Source organism: Telmatherina bonti (genome assembly GCF_933228915.1).
Source record: "Telmatherina bonti genome assembly, chromosome: 1".
Taxonomy (NCBI): domain Eukaryota; kingdom Metazoa; phylum Chordata; class Actinopteri; order Atheriniformes; family Telmatherinidae; genus Telmatherina; species Telmatherina bonti.
This window is the reverse complement of record NC_136619.1, coordinates 39637310-39653043: the sequence shown is the minus strand read 5'-3', so window position 1 is coordinate 39653043 and position 15734 is coordinate 39637310. Positions and strand designations below refer to the sequence as shown.

Genomic DNA, 15734 nt, shown 5'->3' with positions numbered 1-15734 from the left:
TTTAACTCAAACATCCATTTAAAAACATAACTGGCTGTAAATATCTGAGGATAAACATGTGGTTTGATGCTGAGGTGAAGAAATGCAAACCTGGAGCCGCCACACCAAGGACCTTGGAGGGCGTCATGGAAATCGCCCAAAACAAGGCACATCCCAGCCAGGGCTGCAGTGCAGGACCCCACTAGTCACCTTAAGTGGGACGATCTCCACGCCATTGGCCCCTCAGACCCGTCAGCAGGCAAGGCCCTCAATGTGTGGAAAACACTGGAGCTAAAAAGTAAAAATAAGATCAAGCATAAAATATGTAAGAACAATCAAGAACATTAAAAGCAAGCATAAAATAATAAGCATGCACTTTAGTTTAAATAGATATGAATAAACACAAAACAGATATTAAAATAAATAAATGTATAACTAAATATCCATTAGATAAAACAGCCAACACATTTATAATATAAAATAACGTTAAATATATAAGCTAAGCAATGGAATATTACAACTCACTGCTCCCAGTAAATGTAACCAGTGATGGGACGAATTAGAGGACTCATTTCACTAAAAAATAAACATTCATTCTTTATCGAGAAATGGAATGGAATAGAATAGAATAGAATAGAATAGAATAGAATAGAATAGAATAGAATAGAATAGAATAACTTTATTAATCCCAACTTGGGAAATTTAGATATTGCAGCCTCCATATACAACTGTGTTTATAACGCAACACAAACAGAACAGTATAAAGTTAAAAATATCTGCAAAACAGTCAAGAGGAGATAAATAACATTGTACGATGTCAGAGTAAAAGCCTGGAATGTGCTGTTGTCAGATATTTAAAAGATATGGTGACATATGATGTTATCTGAGACACAAGGAAGAAGCATTGAACAGCCTTAAAACAGTAATAATAATAATTATTACTTTAAGGCTTTGTGTGTGTAACAGACCAATACAGGATTTCTGTTTCTGTTGGAGTCACTGGCCTCACTCAGCCTCCTCAGGAAGTAGAGTCTGCTGGAGGTCGGCTTAAACACAGCTGTGCTGCTGGTCTTCCATCCCAGTCAACCATCACACCCAGATATTTATGTTCCTCTACCTCCATCCACATCCCTGCCTGGGATACAGAGAGGCTTAGAGGCTGATCTCTGCCTCCTGAAGTCTATCACTTCATCACTGTCATGCATCTGGATGAACCTTTGGTCACATATAGAGTCGCTGGATACAGGACATGTGATCAACATGCGATTGACACCTTGGCAGGAATGCTCATTCACATTTATTTGAGTCACTGCAGACGAGATACTGTGGATTAAATTACCGTACTGTATGTGCTCATATTCAGCGGACAGTGTGTGTGCAGTTGGCAGCAAAGTGGAAAACCTGGAAACCACATGCAGCTTGCAGCATGCTGAAGCACTCATTGACTCTGCATGTTTCAGCGCGCAGCATGGACTGCACTGAAAGGGAGTTACAAAAAATTCAGCCGATCCAAAAAAATCATTACAACTAATCACTGAAGACCAGTTTACAAAGACAACAACGAACAAAAACAAACAAAAATGTGATTCCTTGAAAGTAAAACGTCATACGATGGATGACTCGAGACCAAGTAGAGACACAGTTTAAGATAAAACTTACAAACGTTAATCTTCATTTCAGGCATCGTGAAGTTCTAAACGTTTAGTTAGAATATTCTCTGCTATTAATCTTTAATATAAATTAAGTTTAAATCACATCAACTCTTTAATTACCAATAAATGAAATAAATGGGACATAATTGATACTTTGATATGAAAAGCAGAGCAGCAGCTGATAAGTAGTAATAAAGATCACGATGATGATGGAAGATTAATTTGTCCCACGCTCGTGTTTCTCTTGCACACACAAACACCGTCATGTTTCTGTCACTTTCGAGGACTCAGACCTGCATCCTGCAGTTCCAACCGGCAGCACACACACCTTGTGTCCTCACAAAGACAGCAGGTCCCCACAACGTGGCGAAGGACAAAGTTATGTCCCAACAACATGTGTAAAACAAGTACACACACACACACACACACACACACATAGGCTGAACCGTTTATCCATGTAGGATATGTATGTGTGTGTGTGTGTGTGTTTCTCCAGCTGTCGTAGGTTTGTCAAGCTGACAGCCACTTTGCAGTGAAGTCACCGTGAACCTGAACGCATCACAGTTTCTGTAATATGACGAGTGTTGATGGAAATCTCCATGCTGACGACACCAATTCCCAAATTACACATTCACGTCTTATTAAATCTCATTTTTAAGTTCAGCATCAGCCCGTTTCTCTCAGTATTTACCTCTTATTTCTCTGCAGATTTGTACTTTATTCTACATTTCATCCGCGTGGAAACGTAGACACGTAGATTAATGGGCTTGAACTGGAGTTGTTTTTCTGTCTCTGTAAAGTAAAAGAACATGATTTCTGACATTAGTCAGTCTCTGTCGGTGTGTTTAAGTGGATGTTTGTCTCTCTGTCTTGGCCCTGCGATGGACTGGCGATCTGTTCAGGGTCTACCATGCAGATTTCTGGAAAAGCCCACCACAGCGCTAAATTGTACTCTGCAGCAAAGAAAATGAATTAATTATTAAGTCACAACTAATATTAGTAATGACAAGAAGGCACAGTAGGACGCTGAACAACACTGAACTCACACTGAACGGGCTCCAGATTCAGACCTTCTCCCTCAATCAAATGGACATCATCATGCAATAGAATAATACAATATAATAAACTGTACTGTCCCCTTGGGGGAAATTCGCCCGTACTAACTCCCTGTACACACGATAAATAAATAAATACACATTGACTATGATTTATTATGTAAATTCTTAGTTGATCCATGTTGGGACATCTATCCATATCTCTGATTCAGCAGAATTGATATAGAAAGAGTTCCAATCCCATCCGATGGGAATATCTAATCATCAAATCAGAAATTTAAAAAATTAAATCAAACTTTATTTGTATAGCCCTTTTAATACAAAAGCATATCAAAGTGCTTAACATTAAAGATTTAAAAACAGTTTCACATTTAAACACACACACACACACACACACACTAGTTACCCACACATGCACACAACCCAATCCTTCCCCTGACCATTAATGCCAAAATAAAAACTAATAACTTTAGGATTCTGTCATCTGTCATCAACATAGTCAACAAACCTTAAATCCTCATCATTACAGCTCATTTTCTGAAAAAAAAAAAAAAAAAAAAAATTCACAAAATGACTCAAATTATGGCTATAAGTGAAAAACAATGGAAAGGCAGCATCTCTTTACAAATGGACCTGAAATGTTCTAATCTATTCTCCAATGATTTGGCAGATGTTTTTATCCAAAGCAACTTACATGTGAGATCAGATCAATTAACATGCATGTGGGATAAAATAACACCTGAGTAGCTGCAGAGAACTCAGGTATACACATGGAGAACATGGAAACTCCACACAGAAAGAGGGGGGATTTTTGTAGCTATAACTACACATTAACTGGAGATCAGACTAGGGTGTTTATTTTATTTTAATTTTAAAAAAAAAAATAATGAGACTGGTGCATTTAAAAAAAAAAATTATATACATAATTTTTTTTTATTTATTTATTTTATTTTATTTTTTTAAGTTTTGTAAAAGTAAAAAAGACTAGTGTGTATTTTATTTTTGTTTTAGTAAAGAAAATACTAGTGTGTATTTCTATTTTTAAAAGTTTTCTTTTTTATTTTTTTTAATAATTAAAAAGACTAGTGGGTACTTTTTTAAAAAATATATTTTTTAGTTTTTTTAATTTTTCCTTTTTAAATAATAAAAAAAGACTAGTGGGTCTTTTTTATTTTTTGTTTTAATAAAGAAAAGACTAGCATCTTTCTTTAAAAAAAAAAAAAATCTTACTTTTTAGTTTTTTTAAATTTTCCTTTTTTAACAATAAAAAAAACAAACAAACTAGTGCATCTTTGTCCAACTTGCCCAGTTACCCCGCTGGCTGACTAACAGAACATGACTTCATCCAGGAATCCAGGCAGCAGCAAGTAGGGCACCGCAGCTGTAATGAGTCCAACATGATACTGACTTCAGGATCTTCACCTTCCAGAAAGTGCCCACACAGGCTCCAGTTAGCCATCTCATTTATTCAATGTGTATCACTGGTACAGCTAGCAACATGTTTGGTGATGTCAGCGAGTATTCCTGGCTGTGCTACAAATGGATGAACTTCAGCGGTCGTACCAACAACTGCGTCACTGTTAAATGATCACATTATGACTGCGTGCCTTCTCAGGCCTGCAGAAGCGAAGCTGGTGTATTCATACGGTACATTTAAAAGCAAAACCACCAATATGATAACACTGTTGGCAGGTTATTCTGTTAGTGACCATTATTACATTACAATTAGCTTGGGGTGGCTCAGGTGGTTTAGGAGCATGTCTTGTGATGATGGTCAGCAGTTCGAGTCCTGCTCCCTTACGCTGCTGGAGGATTGTTCTGACAATCCCCAGCTCCTCCAATGAGGAGGATTGTTCTCTGAGGGCCGGTCCCAAGGCCTGGATGAAGAGCATCCGGTGTAAAATATGTGTCAGTACACCCAAGTGACATTTCGCTGTGGCGACCCAGTGACCGCTTCAAAGAGACGAGCCGAGAGGGAAACATTACAACCAGCTTTAACTAATCTTTCTCCAGACCTACAACATTTACAGTGACTAGATCAGGGGTTGCCAACTCTGGCCCTTAAGGGTTATCATCCTGCAGGTTAAAGTGTTTCCCTGGGACCTAAATCATTAGCTCATTATCTACCAGGCAGGTACACAGATCTAGATCCAGGTGTCCCCTGGACTAGATCTTCCCAGGACTGTCCTTTCCCTTTTTATTTTATGTACTAAAAAAAAATCAAATAATCACCATTAAAGGTGGAGTATGTAAAATTTTCAATATTTAACAAAAAAAATTAACTAAAAAATAACTACAATCATAATTAGATAGTTTTTTAAACATGTAGGTTCCAGTCTGTCCATATTTGATGCGTTATTAAATTACAAGTTTAATTAATGACAAAGACCCTTCTTAAATGTTTTCCTACCAGTAAAAAAAAAAGTGCTTTTTGTCATTTGTCATTAATTAAACTTGTAATTTATTAACGCATCAAATATGGACAGACTGGAACCTACATGTTCAAAAAACTTTCTAATTATGATTGTAGTTATTTTTTTTAGTTCATTTATTTTGAAAATATTGAAAATCTTACATACTCCACCTTTAAAGACATCATATCATCAAATTTACTGATGCTAATCTGCTGCTACATTTGTCCAGTTTGTAGATGGTAACGCCTAACCATCTCCTCCTGGCAGTTTTCATGTCCACACTGTTTTACCTTTTCTTTTCTCTGCTGGCACAGGTTGCTTTCTGGATGCGCAGATATTCTGCCAGAAGGCCAAACGAAGTCTTTTCTCCCTGCTGATTCTGAATTACATTTCAGTAAAATCTACGCCTGTGTGCAGAAACATGTAGTTAGGATTGTTTTTACGTCATGCATCCCTGCTGGTTGCAAACCAAACGAGGTAAAATAAGAACTTTGGCGCTGCAGGGCAGAAAAAAAGCTGATTATAAATAAACGCAGCATTCAACGTTCAGAGTTTCCAAAGGAAAATTTATTGAAAATGCAAATGTACACTTTTATGATACAAATTCGACTATCCAGGCGCGTCTGCTGGTGACAAAATAATTTCATACCAAGTAGAGAAACTGCATCTGTGACACACTCATGCAGTTTTGGATCATGTTGTGTTGTTTTTTCATCGTGTCAAACTGGTCTCTTCTCTTCCGGATCAGAACTTCGGTGCTCTATCAGACTCCAATAAATAAATAAAGTGCTCCACAAACAGCTGGATTTAAAATCAATGAACACACCTCACTAGAGTTGATTCGAGAAAGTAAAGCTCCCATCGATGAATATACAGTTTATTGTCTTTCTAAAACAATCAAATATCTACGAATTTGATATTGAAAATAATTCTGAGAAGTCTGAAATTTATTTACAAAAAACAAAAGCAAGTTGTTTTCCTGATCCATTGCTTCCTGACTCTTTTCAGATGTTTTTCATGAAAGGTTTGTGACGCTCTTCTGTGAGATTCGTTCAGACGGGAGAAGCTTGCTGAACATTCCCGACCCTCCGGAGGAATGCTGGACGGCGGCAGAACACTGAACTGTGACCTGTAAGGCAACGATCGGAAGCACGTTTACAGGTTTTATGTTTGCTTGAACTGGAAAGAAGATGACTGATGTTGTAACGGCACGTTTTTAGTAAAAGCTGACGGATATAAACGCCAACGCGTGGCTTTTCACTTCCTGTAAGCGGAAAAATCCTAAACTTTCTATTTATTTTTCTTTCTGCATCGTAATCATTTATTTAACAGAGATTTACTAGAATAATGATCTGATTCTATTCTGGTCCAGGCTCACAGGAAACCATGAAGGTAAGTCTGAACGCAGCGGTGTTGTAATGTAGGGTGAAATCATGAGATGGTAACGTATCTATAGACTGTTATTCTGTGTGGACCAGCGTACACGACAGATAAAGATAAGCACGCCTGTTAATGTTAAAACATGCAAAGCCTCATCATGCAAACAGGAGTGAAAAGAAAACTAATTCTCTCTAAAAGTGCTTCCTGGTTGTCATAACTGTAGATGTAGTGATGCAGGAACAGTAAATGTCGTTTCTGAGGCGTGAAACTGGACTTTTATCTGGAAAAGCAGAAGACAAATGGAAGAAAACACAGCAAACGAATAGAAGGGTCTGAAAGATCTGCAGGCAACAAAAAAGGATCAAAATAAAAATACTTCAACATTTATAATAATTAATTTCAAAGGATGCTCGATTAATTCTAAACTAATGAAAGTTTTTTAATGTCTGCATTGTTGTCGCCTTCCACCGCAGCTTGAAGCAGAAGCTCTGTAGGACTGCAGGGTTTGTAATGAGCCATAAGAATCAATACAGCAAACTAATGTGCTGCCATTTTTCTGATGAGGGGAATAAAAGAAAAACTTTTCTTGGGAAAGTGAAAACCAGAGATCCCAGTTCAGGTTCTGCTGTCCTGCTCTGCAGCTCCACCTCCCTGCCAGCAGAGGCACTGCAACAACTTCCACGCTGCTTCTCACAGCTCTGCGCCATCTTTCCCGACATCCTAAAGCCCTAAAGCAACATGTCTGAACTGCTCTCCTCTTCTTCTGCGTCTTGCTGTTGTTATTTTTGCAGATTGGAAACCTGCGTGTGTGTTTTTGGAGCTGCATGCGAGTGTGTGGCTGTGGTGTGTGTGATCAGGACCACTGGCAGGAGCAGTCGGTGGGCTCCTGGATGGTGTAGCTGACCCAGGTGGCGTTGCTGCTGCAGTAGAGCTGCACGGAGCGCTGCTGCAGCCCCGTCTCCCTGCAGCACTTGCAGAAACGAGCGTACGTGTTGATGTTGTAGTTGTAGATGCTGGCAGACGGACACTTCCCGTCGCACGACACAATGTTCACCTGCAGGGCACCAACAGTCGGTAAAGATACTTTCAGCATTGTGAAAGAAACCATAAATGCTAAATTTAATCACCGTGCTGACCATCAGTAGCGTCTCATCTAAGTGAAGCAGAGAATTTATGAAGCTTATTTAGCTTTTCTACATTTATGACATGAAATCTAGTAAAATACAACCGATCTGCTGAAGTTTCTAAAGTCTGATTAATTGTTTCAGCTTAGTTTGTGTTGTGTTCAGATTGTGACACGTTTCTGTCCACTGAGCCGCTATTTACTGTATCAGCTGTTTAAAAGGAGTGAAACCTGCATGGCGAACAGCTGAGAGAAGATGTTTGGCATCTACTCTTCATCCAGTCAAACCAAAACCACCGGTGGGATATGCATGAAAACTTGCAGGTGTGTTTGCACTCGGAAGGTTTAAAAGTGACGTAACTTACCGGTCTGTTGCTGCGGCAGTCGTTTTTCCTAATCGTCATCCTGACCGTCACCTTCTGACATGATTTCCCGTCTTCTTTACCTGGTTAAAAATAAAAACACCAAAGGAAATCCGTTGGAAACTAACAGCAAAGGAGAAGAGGATGACAGAGAAGGAAGGGAGAGTCTGGAGATGTTCGTCATGCAGAAGCAGACTGTGAAATGGAAGAAATGGATTTTTAGAAAGAAAGCAAAAGGAAGTGTTCAAAAAGCAGATAGAAAAAGGAAATGAGACACAGGGAACCATCAAAGATGTGTCATCTGTCATGCATTTATCCTGAACGCTGAATGGTTTCACTCAAATCTGAACACACATCTCAAAACAATGCCTGGAAATAAAGAAGGATAAGCCTCTGAGATTTCCATAAACAGCTGGGTGAGAGCCTCCAAGTGGGAAAGTCCTGCAGTGATGCATGCAACCACGTCAAGAAGGTCGGATTGTTGGTTTGTGTCAAGCAAAGCGACGATGGAGATCGCTGGAACAATCGGACACTCAGGCAAAATGGCTGTTTAGCCTTCATCAGGCACTCTTTGAAATATTTGGAAATATTTTCAACAACAGAAATGATTGGTATTGTAGTATATTACAGGATATTACAGGACTGTAAAACATAAGTTATACAGCAAGAAGTGGTCTGCTTCTTTAAGTTTTTATGCTGAAGACGGATGTCAGTGAAGCAGCTGGGATGTCACCTGATCTGACATGATGAAGAAGATGAGCCTGCAGAGGCATTTTGTTTGTTCAGAAATATGGTCATTCACCAATTAAAATGTTAAAGAATCACTTGCACTAAGTCTGGATGGACGTTCAAGCTTTAAGGTTGGGCGCAGAGCGAGGAACAGGTGGGAATAGGTGAGGATATTCCCTCCTGTCCTGCAGAAAAGAAACAAAGTGAAGAGTTTTTGGCTTTTTGCTACTAAAAGCCACAACAACAGATGATTGTTCCCATCCTGCAGTTTCCTCTCTGAAAAACAGCAAAGATAATCTAGTTTGACGGATTTTTGCAGCAACGAGGTGATTCCCAAAGAGCTGTGACCTGAAAACCTGGCAAATCTCAGCACGGTGTGCAGCTTGTCCTTAAAACGTCGGAGGAAACTGGACAAGTGGAGGACAAAACAACCAGCAGGTCTAAAGGACAATTATCTACAGCAGATAAACAGGATCTGAAAGAAACAGGAACAAATCCAGCAAGGACCTGAACCAGAATCTGAGTGATGCTTCTGGACCTACAGTTGATCCATCAGCTGTTGACTGGCTTGTTAGAAATGGTTTCCATGGAAATTCGGCTGAATTGACAACCATCAGTAAGCAATGGAAACATGAAGAAAGGGGCGAGTTATTCTACATGACACAAGAAACCTGGACCTGAACGTTACTGAAGCAGGGTGGGATCATTTGGAGAGAAAAGGCTGAATGGAGAAACATCCAAAGAGCTTTGGAAAGTCGTTCAAGAAGCCTGCAGAACTTTTTTCTCTAAAAATAAAGATGCTCATAGAACTGCACCTGCCGTTGCACACGGTTCAATACATCACTGCAGCCGTTTCCCTTTTCCAAGCAACACAAAGGAATAAAGGGAGGCTCAAGACTGAGTCGATGTTTTCTGTCCAGTCCAACAGAATCCATGTCCACCACCAGCTCCATGCAGTGCAGCAGCATGCAGATCCTCTACAGCAGCTACACGTTCCCAACACCAACTCACTTCCAGATCTACTCACACATGCAGACGTCTAAGCCCAACTACTGGGCCACTACCAACAGTACATTGTTGGCAATCAACAATGCACTGCCCAGACAGTGCTAATGGGGAGGAGTTTATCTGTGCTGTATATGGACATGATGCATGGGGAGGGGCGGGGCTAAGTGCATGTTGGCGTCCTCCCGACTGCGACGTCATTTTTTGGCCTACAGTATTGAGTCCTAACCTCCTTGTTAAGTTCAAACTCTCTCAGCCAACTTTGATCGCTTTGTTTTAGGTTTTTTATACAAGTTAAAAGAACTGAGAGAAAATGCAACATCGGCACTAAAACTGTTGGTTTTAACAGAATTTATTTTACTTTGTTCTGATTTTTGAAGACCTGAAATGAGACGACAGTTGAGAGGACGACTCTGCAGAGGGATGCAGGTTCCAGTCAGACTTTGGCCTGTCCTGTGTGATTTCTCATTGGTTTATTTTGGAGGGAGTACATTGTTGAATATCAACAATGGCACTGAGAAGCCTTGTTGTTGTGGTACCTCTTTCACAGTTTGTGTTAACTGTGGGAGTCAATGGGCTAACAGGGAAAGGGAAGAGGTGGAATCCAGAACCTGGTGGGATTGGTACATGATGGTAAGCTGCAGTACATAAACCACAAACCCTGCATGACATCAGCTGCTTTTCAGTGACACTTGCTTCATCGTTTGGCACATAAAAATGGTTTTCCATCACTTCATTTCACATGAAACTGGAAATCACTGAAAAGCACGCTGACAGATTTCTTGAATGTGAACAAACAGCTGACAAACGTAATGAAAAACATCTGGCTTTCAGATGTGAGCCAGTTCAGACAGTGCGATGGATGATTGTGGACTGAAACAGACGAACTGAAGGGCAAACATGTTGAAAACATGTTGGGCAGCAGGTGAGTGTCAGCTGCAGCCTACAGCTCTACGCTAGCTACGGAAGTGATGCTACGCTCATCAGTACTCACACGTCTTGCAGCATCCGTCCATGTAACTTACGACAGTTCCACCGATCTGAGTGCAGATGAGAGTCAAACCGTTAAGGCAGAAAACAATACATACCGTTTTCAGCGTTCCAATAGTAGTTGTACATCCATGGTTCCTAAACTTTTTATCTCAACTGTTGTCATATCTGAGTCATACTGTTTGAGACATTTTCAAGTGGCAGCCTCCAGCAGTTAAAAGTAAAGCCTATGCGGAAGTGCCAGTTTTGCCAGAATTGCAGTTCCCCCTTCATCCACTAGGGGCTCCAAAACAGAGCAAATCCCCATAGACTCCCATGTTACAAAGACCAACTTCACGACAGAAATAAACATGTTTACTGCCTGGTACAAAAATCCATTTTAGGTTTAATAGGTCAGGTTTACCTTCATGACAACTGTGGAGTGGGTACATTTTTTTCTAACTCCCTCATTTAGAGGTAATTTAACCTCAAAATTTGGCATATTTAGGGGCGTGTCCTTTTGACTGATAGGTACCCAATGTCTGGTGGCAAGTAGGCAGGAAGCTAACAGCGTGACTTAACCTTAACCCGTCTACTTTCATTAGCTAGTTAGCTCCTGTTAGCTCAGTTAGCTCCTGTTAGCTCAGTTAGCTCTGAGCTACAGGCAGAGTTTGATGGATGTCAGTCATACACCCCCCTCCCTCACCCTGACTGTAACTCATAGTCTACCTTGCATTTATCCTGGTTAGGTGACAGTTTTGTAGAAGCAGTATTCTGTTGCTCAGTTATTGATCCAGTAATGTCAAATCTTTCTAGCTTTACCATAGTAGCTGATTTTTAAGTGCATGTAATTGTTTTGTTACAGCTGTAAACCAAACCCAAAAAAACCACGTCCTCTTTATTATTTATGATAATTTTGACTATTTTCAAGCCCTAAATTTAACTTTTTTTTGGTCATTGGATGTCCAGAAACCAAAATAATACGGAGGCTATTAATATAATTTGGCATTATTTTGGCAAAACGAACTAATTGTTAACATAGCCTGTGGATGCTTTGTCACAACTGTGAACATGATCCACCGAAAATAAGTTCATTTATTAAGATACAGAAAATTTTTAGCCTTTAATATAGAGGAAGATCACCCATTTGATATATAGCACAATTAATAAATCCCTCATTGGTCAGAGGCGAATAGAGGGGGGTCTTGAATAGCAACTTGTGTTATTTTGGGGTTGTGGCAGAAAAAGTTTGGGAATGCTGATATATATAAGGCAGAAATAATTTCCTTTTAAACATTCGCTCATGAAAATGAGGACTGTATTCTCTTTATCTTGACAAAACAAAGTGACGCCACAATATACCGTGATGATTAAGGTGAGCTAAAAAAGTTACACCTGATTTTATTGATCGAAATAGATCCTTTGACGGCTGGGGGGAGGGGCTACCATCACAGTGTATGTGTGTAATTCTGTGAACGAGTGATTCTTCTGCAAATATCCTGTCCAGAGAATGCAAAGCACAAAACTGCTTGCAAAACTCTGAAGTCGCGGTTGCACATTCTGTCCATGTCTCTATACCTCTATCTGATTGGACGGTGACTAAACAAACTGTTCAATCAGGAAGCAGACGTCTTCCTGTCATCCTGCAGGCTCCTAATGGGTGGTAGATAGATTCTAAAGGCAGATGGTTGTGCGACTATGCCTCAAAGTGAATGTGATAAACTGATATTTCTCAGTCTGAGACTTGAGCAGCTGATGCTGCAGACGGACCTTCATACACTCGGTTTCGTTGAAGGGAGGGCAGCTGTAGGAGTAGGTGATGAGCGTTGGTCCAGACAGAGTGTCGGCGCAGTCGAACTTCATGCAGTCTAACACCCAGGACCTTCCCGGCTGGAAACAGAGACAACATCAGCTTCCATACAGCCGCAGCTTGCTTTCAGATCTGAGGAAGGACCAGAGTAGCTTTTTCTACCTTATACAGCATTGTGGTCCCGTTTTCATGCTGGTAGAGGCAGGAAATGTTCTTACAGACACCGCAGCATGTGGACTGGTCTTTTGGAGGTACATAAATCTGATTCTGAAATACACAAACATTTAGACTTTAACTGGTAATAAAATGAAATGAACTAATGCACACTGCAGAGGGAGGTTCACACTGCAAGCATTTCTCCAAAGTGCACATCTAGTGGTTGATTGTGGACATATTATAAAATGCATTTCCAGTCTTATTGGGAAGTTTTGCACCTCAAATAGTTCTGAATGAGAAGAAGCAAAAGACATCAGATATTTCCAGTCATGGAGCTGATCGCAAGCATTTCTTTTGTTTCTGAGATCATTTGGCATCTCAAATGTCCTGGAAAGCTACTCAAGCTAGCATCATATCATCATCATTATCAGGACCTTCCAGTTTGTTGATGACACGGGAAAATGCTGCTGTCGTTAGCCATTAGCTGTTTCAAAACCACGTAGAACACCGGAGGATTGCTTGCCAAATGGAGCCTCGAAGCTGTTTTCCATGCACTGTGAGAAACCAGTAAGACAAGAAGCTAGCAAGCACCTGGAGGCTAAAGAGAAAGAAATCCAGCATAAAAAAGTGCATTGGTCACTTCAAACCAAAGACACAGAATCAGTTTATGGAAACCTGGAGGAAAAGATGAAGGTTTTGCAGACATAAAGCCTGAATGGAAGTAATAGGTATTGAAGCCATTAGCTTTGATCCTGATTAGCTCTCAAACAAAGAGAGCCATACTGGGTCTATGGCCTCAATGGCCTCACATATCTCTAAATAAGGTCTAAATGGAAACCTTCATCTAACATCATTCTTCATTCATGGTTGTGTTTTAGAGAGTAAGAAAACTTTGTTGTCTGTATTTATTCATATGTATGCATTTAGAGGCTAGGGGAATTGTTGCATGTGAATGATTTTGATTGTATGGTGGCCCTAGAGGCCAAGAATATAGTGCTACATGGTGTCACCTGTGATAATCATAACTACTCTGGCTGTCTGTGTGTGTCACTACACACACTTCTGAAGGCAAAAGCCAATACGCATTTTTATTCAGGGTCTTTTATTCTAAACCACTTTGAGTGCCTGGACCTGGATTATTCTGCCAATTCTTTGGATTTTAATTCCCTCCTCATGCTCAAGTGCACATTGTTTTTTCCCTGTAGTGGCGTGTCATCATCTTACTGGTTGGCACTGGGCGGAGCAGTTTACGTTGATGGTGCGAAGCAGGTAGAAACCGCTCGCCGGGTCGAAGACGCGACTGCATTCCCTGCTGATGCACACGCCGCCATCTCCATGCTCCACCAGAGCCTGACCTGGACGCAGCACTCCCCGCTCACCAAACACACACACCGCCTCACGCACTGAGCACACACACACACACACACACACAGAGACACCAGGTCACAGGTTAAACTGTTTCGAAATTTATCTTTTCTGTAATTATTTAAAATGACTTCAAATGAGGGAAAGAAACATTTTTTTACTTAAATTTTTCACATTTTCACATCGTAAAAGACAAAACAGGAGAGGGGCACAAATAAAATAAAATAAGATAAAATTAACTAAAATAAAACAAGATGGTAAAATTAGATAAGATAAGATAAAATAAAATAAGGTGACTTTTTTAATGACAGAAAATTGTCACACTATAGTTTTTAAATGTGGAAAAGATGGAAAAACAAAACCTTTTAAAATGCCTGAAAAAATTGTGACAAACTACCATGTTCTCTGCTATCAGTTAATTTATTTAGGTTTAGTCAATATCATTTAGGTTTATTCCATCTATGAGACAGAATGTGTCTTAACTCTGAGTCATTTATCTGAACGCTTCATCCACCAGCAGAACTTACCACACTTATACCTCTTGCAGGCACACTGGTTCTGTGGGTCTGACAGGAAGGCCCGGTCCAGCTGTGCTGCTTCTCCCTGCAGACAAAACACACACACACACACACACACACACACACACACACACACACACACACACACTAAAAAGGTTGAGGTCACAACAACACAGCAGTGCAACTACAGTACGTTCACGCACAGAGAAGTAAGTATTTATCTAGCTGCACATAAACCAGTTGCATGATGTCTGCTGTTGCAAAACATCAGAATCAACATCTTAATATCTATTATTTATAACTGTAGAAAAAACTAAATGAATACAAAATTACAGAAAAAGACTGGAATGCAATAAACTACAATTAAATCAATTATATATTATATATAAAATAAATCTATAAATAAAGTTAACAAAATCAAATAAATATATTGTTAAGACAAAAATAAATCAAATAAAGACCAGAAGTGGTTTGTCTCAAATATTCAACCACATCAGGGGTTTAAGACAGATTAAATAATTAAAGTCCCAACGTACCAGGCCACATTTTGGGGAGGCAATCTTTTCACACGAACACTCTAAAAACACAAAACAAATTCTCATCATCGGATTGTTAATCTGCAAAATCAGCAAATATTTCTGTGTGCCGTTTTGTGAGTTATACCACATGTTTGGTTGGGACAGCAGCGGTTTGGACTGGACACGGACACCACTGACATCCCAACAGGACAGCTGAGCTGAGGACACCTGTAGGGCTCACACACTGCAAGCAGACAGACACGAAAAACAATTACCTGAACCAGAAATGACGTGAACTAATACAAAACCACATCTCATAAACAATTAGAAAGCACATCTGCTAATGTAAAAGATAAACTGTGTGAGTTATCACCGCATTGGTAGGGGGGACAGCAGCGATCGGTGGTGTTGCTGTCAACTGTCAGCACCTCGCCGTCCCGGCAAACAGGAGCTCTCTCTATGCAGGATGAGCACACTGCAGGGAAAAAAACACACCGCATTAAAGACACTGATGATGATCGGCTGGCGGATCAACGTGCCACAGAGAGGAAGGTGAACTGACTGCAGATGTGGGCCAGACAGCAGTTACCGTCGGCTCTGGTCGCAATCAGAGTCTGGTCGTCTCTGCAGGTGGGAATGTCCGACACACAAAGGTCGGGATCACATTCTGTAACAACAAATACATTTAGAAATTAACAG

General features: G+C 40.2%; 1 protein-coding gene across 1 annotated transcript in view; it reads right to left on the bottom strand.

The window, feature by feature from the left end:
• Positions 1–7333: 7333 nt before the first annotated feature.
• Positions 7334–15734, bottom strand: part of otog (otogelin) — a gene marked incomplete at both ends in the record, with an annotated part of 89411 nt that continues 81010 nt past the window's right edge. The window contains 11 exons of the mRNA XM_079264774.1: positions 7334–7534; positions 7969–8048; positions 10694–10739; positions 12439–12558; positions 12641–12745; positions 13859–14037; positions 14527–14602; positions 15054–15094; positions 15181–15279; positions 15409–15510; positions 15598–15702. Of these exons, the coding sequence (XP_079120900.1) occupies positions 7334–7534; positions 7969–8048; positions 10694–10739; positions 12439–12558; positions 12641–12745; positions 13859–14037; positions 14527–14602; positions 15054–15094; positions 15181–15279; positions 15409–15510; positions 15598–15702 (1154 nt within the window). The remainder of the gene's footprint in view (positions 7535–7968; positions 8049–10693; positions 10740–12438; positions 12559–12640; positions 12746–13858; positions 14038–14526; positions 14603–15053; positions 15095–15180; positions 15280–15408; positions 15511–15597; positions 15703–15734) is intronic.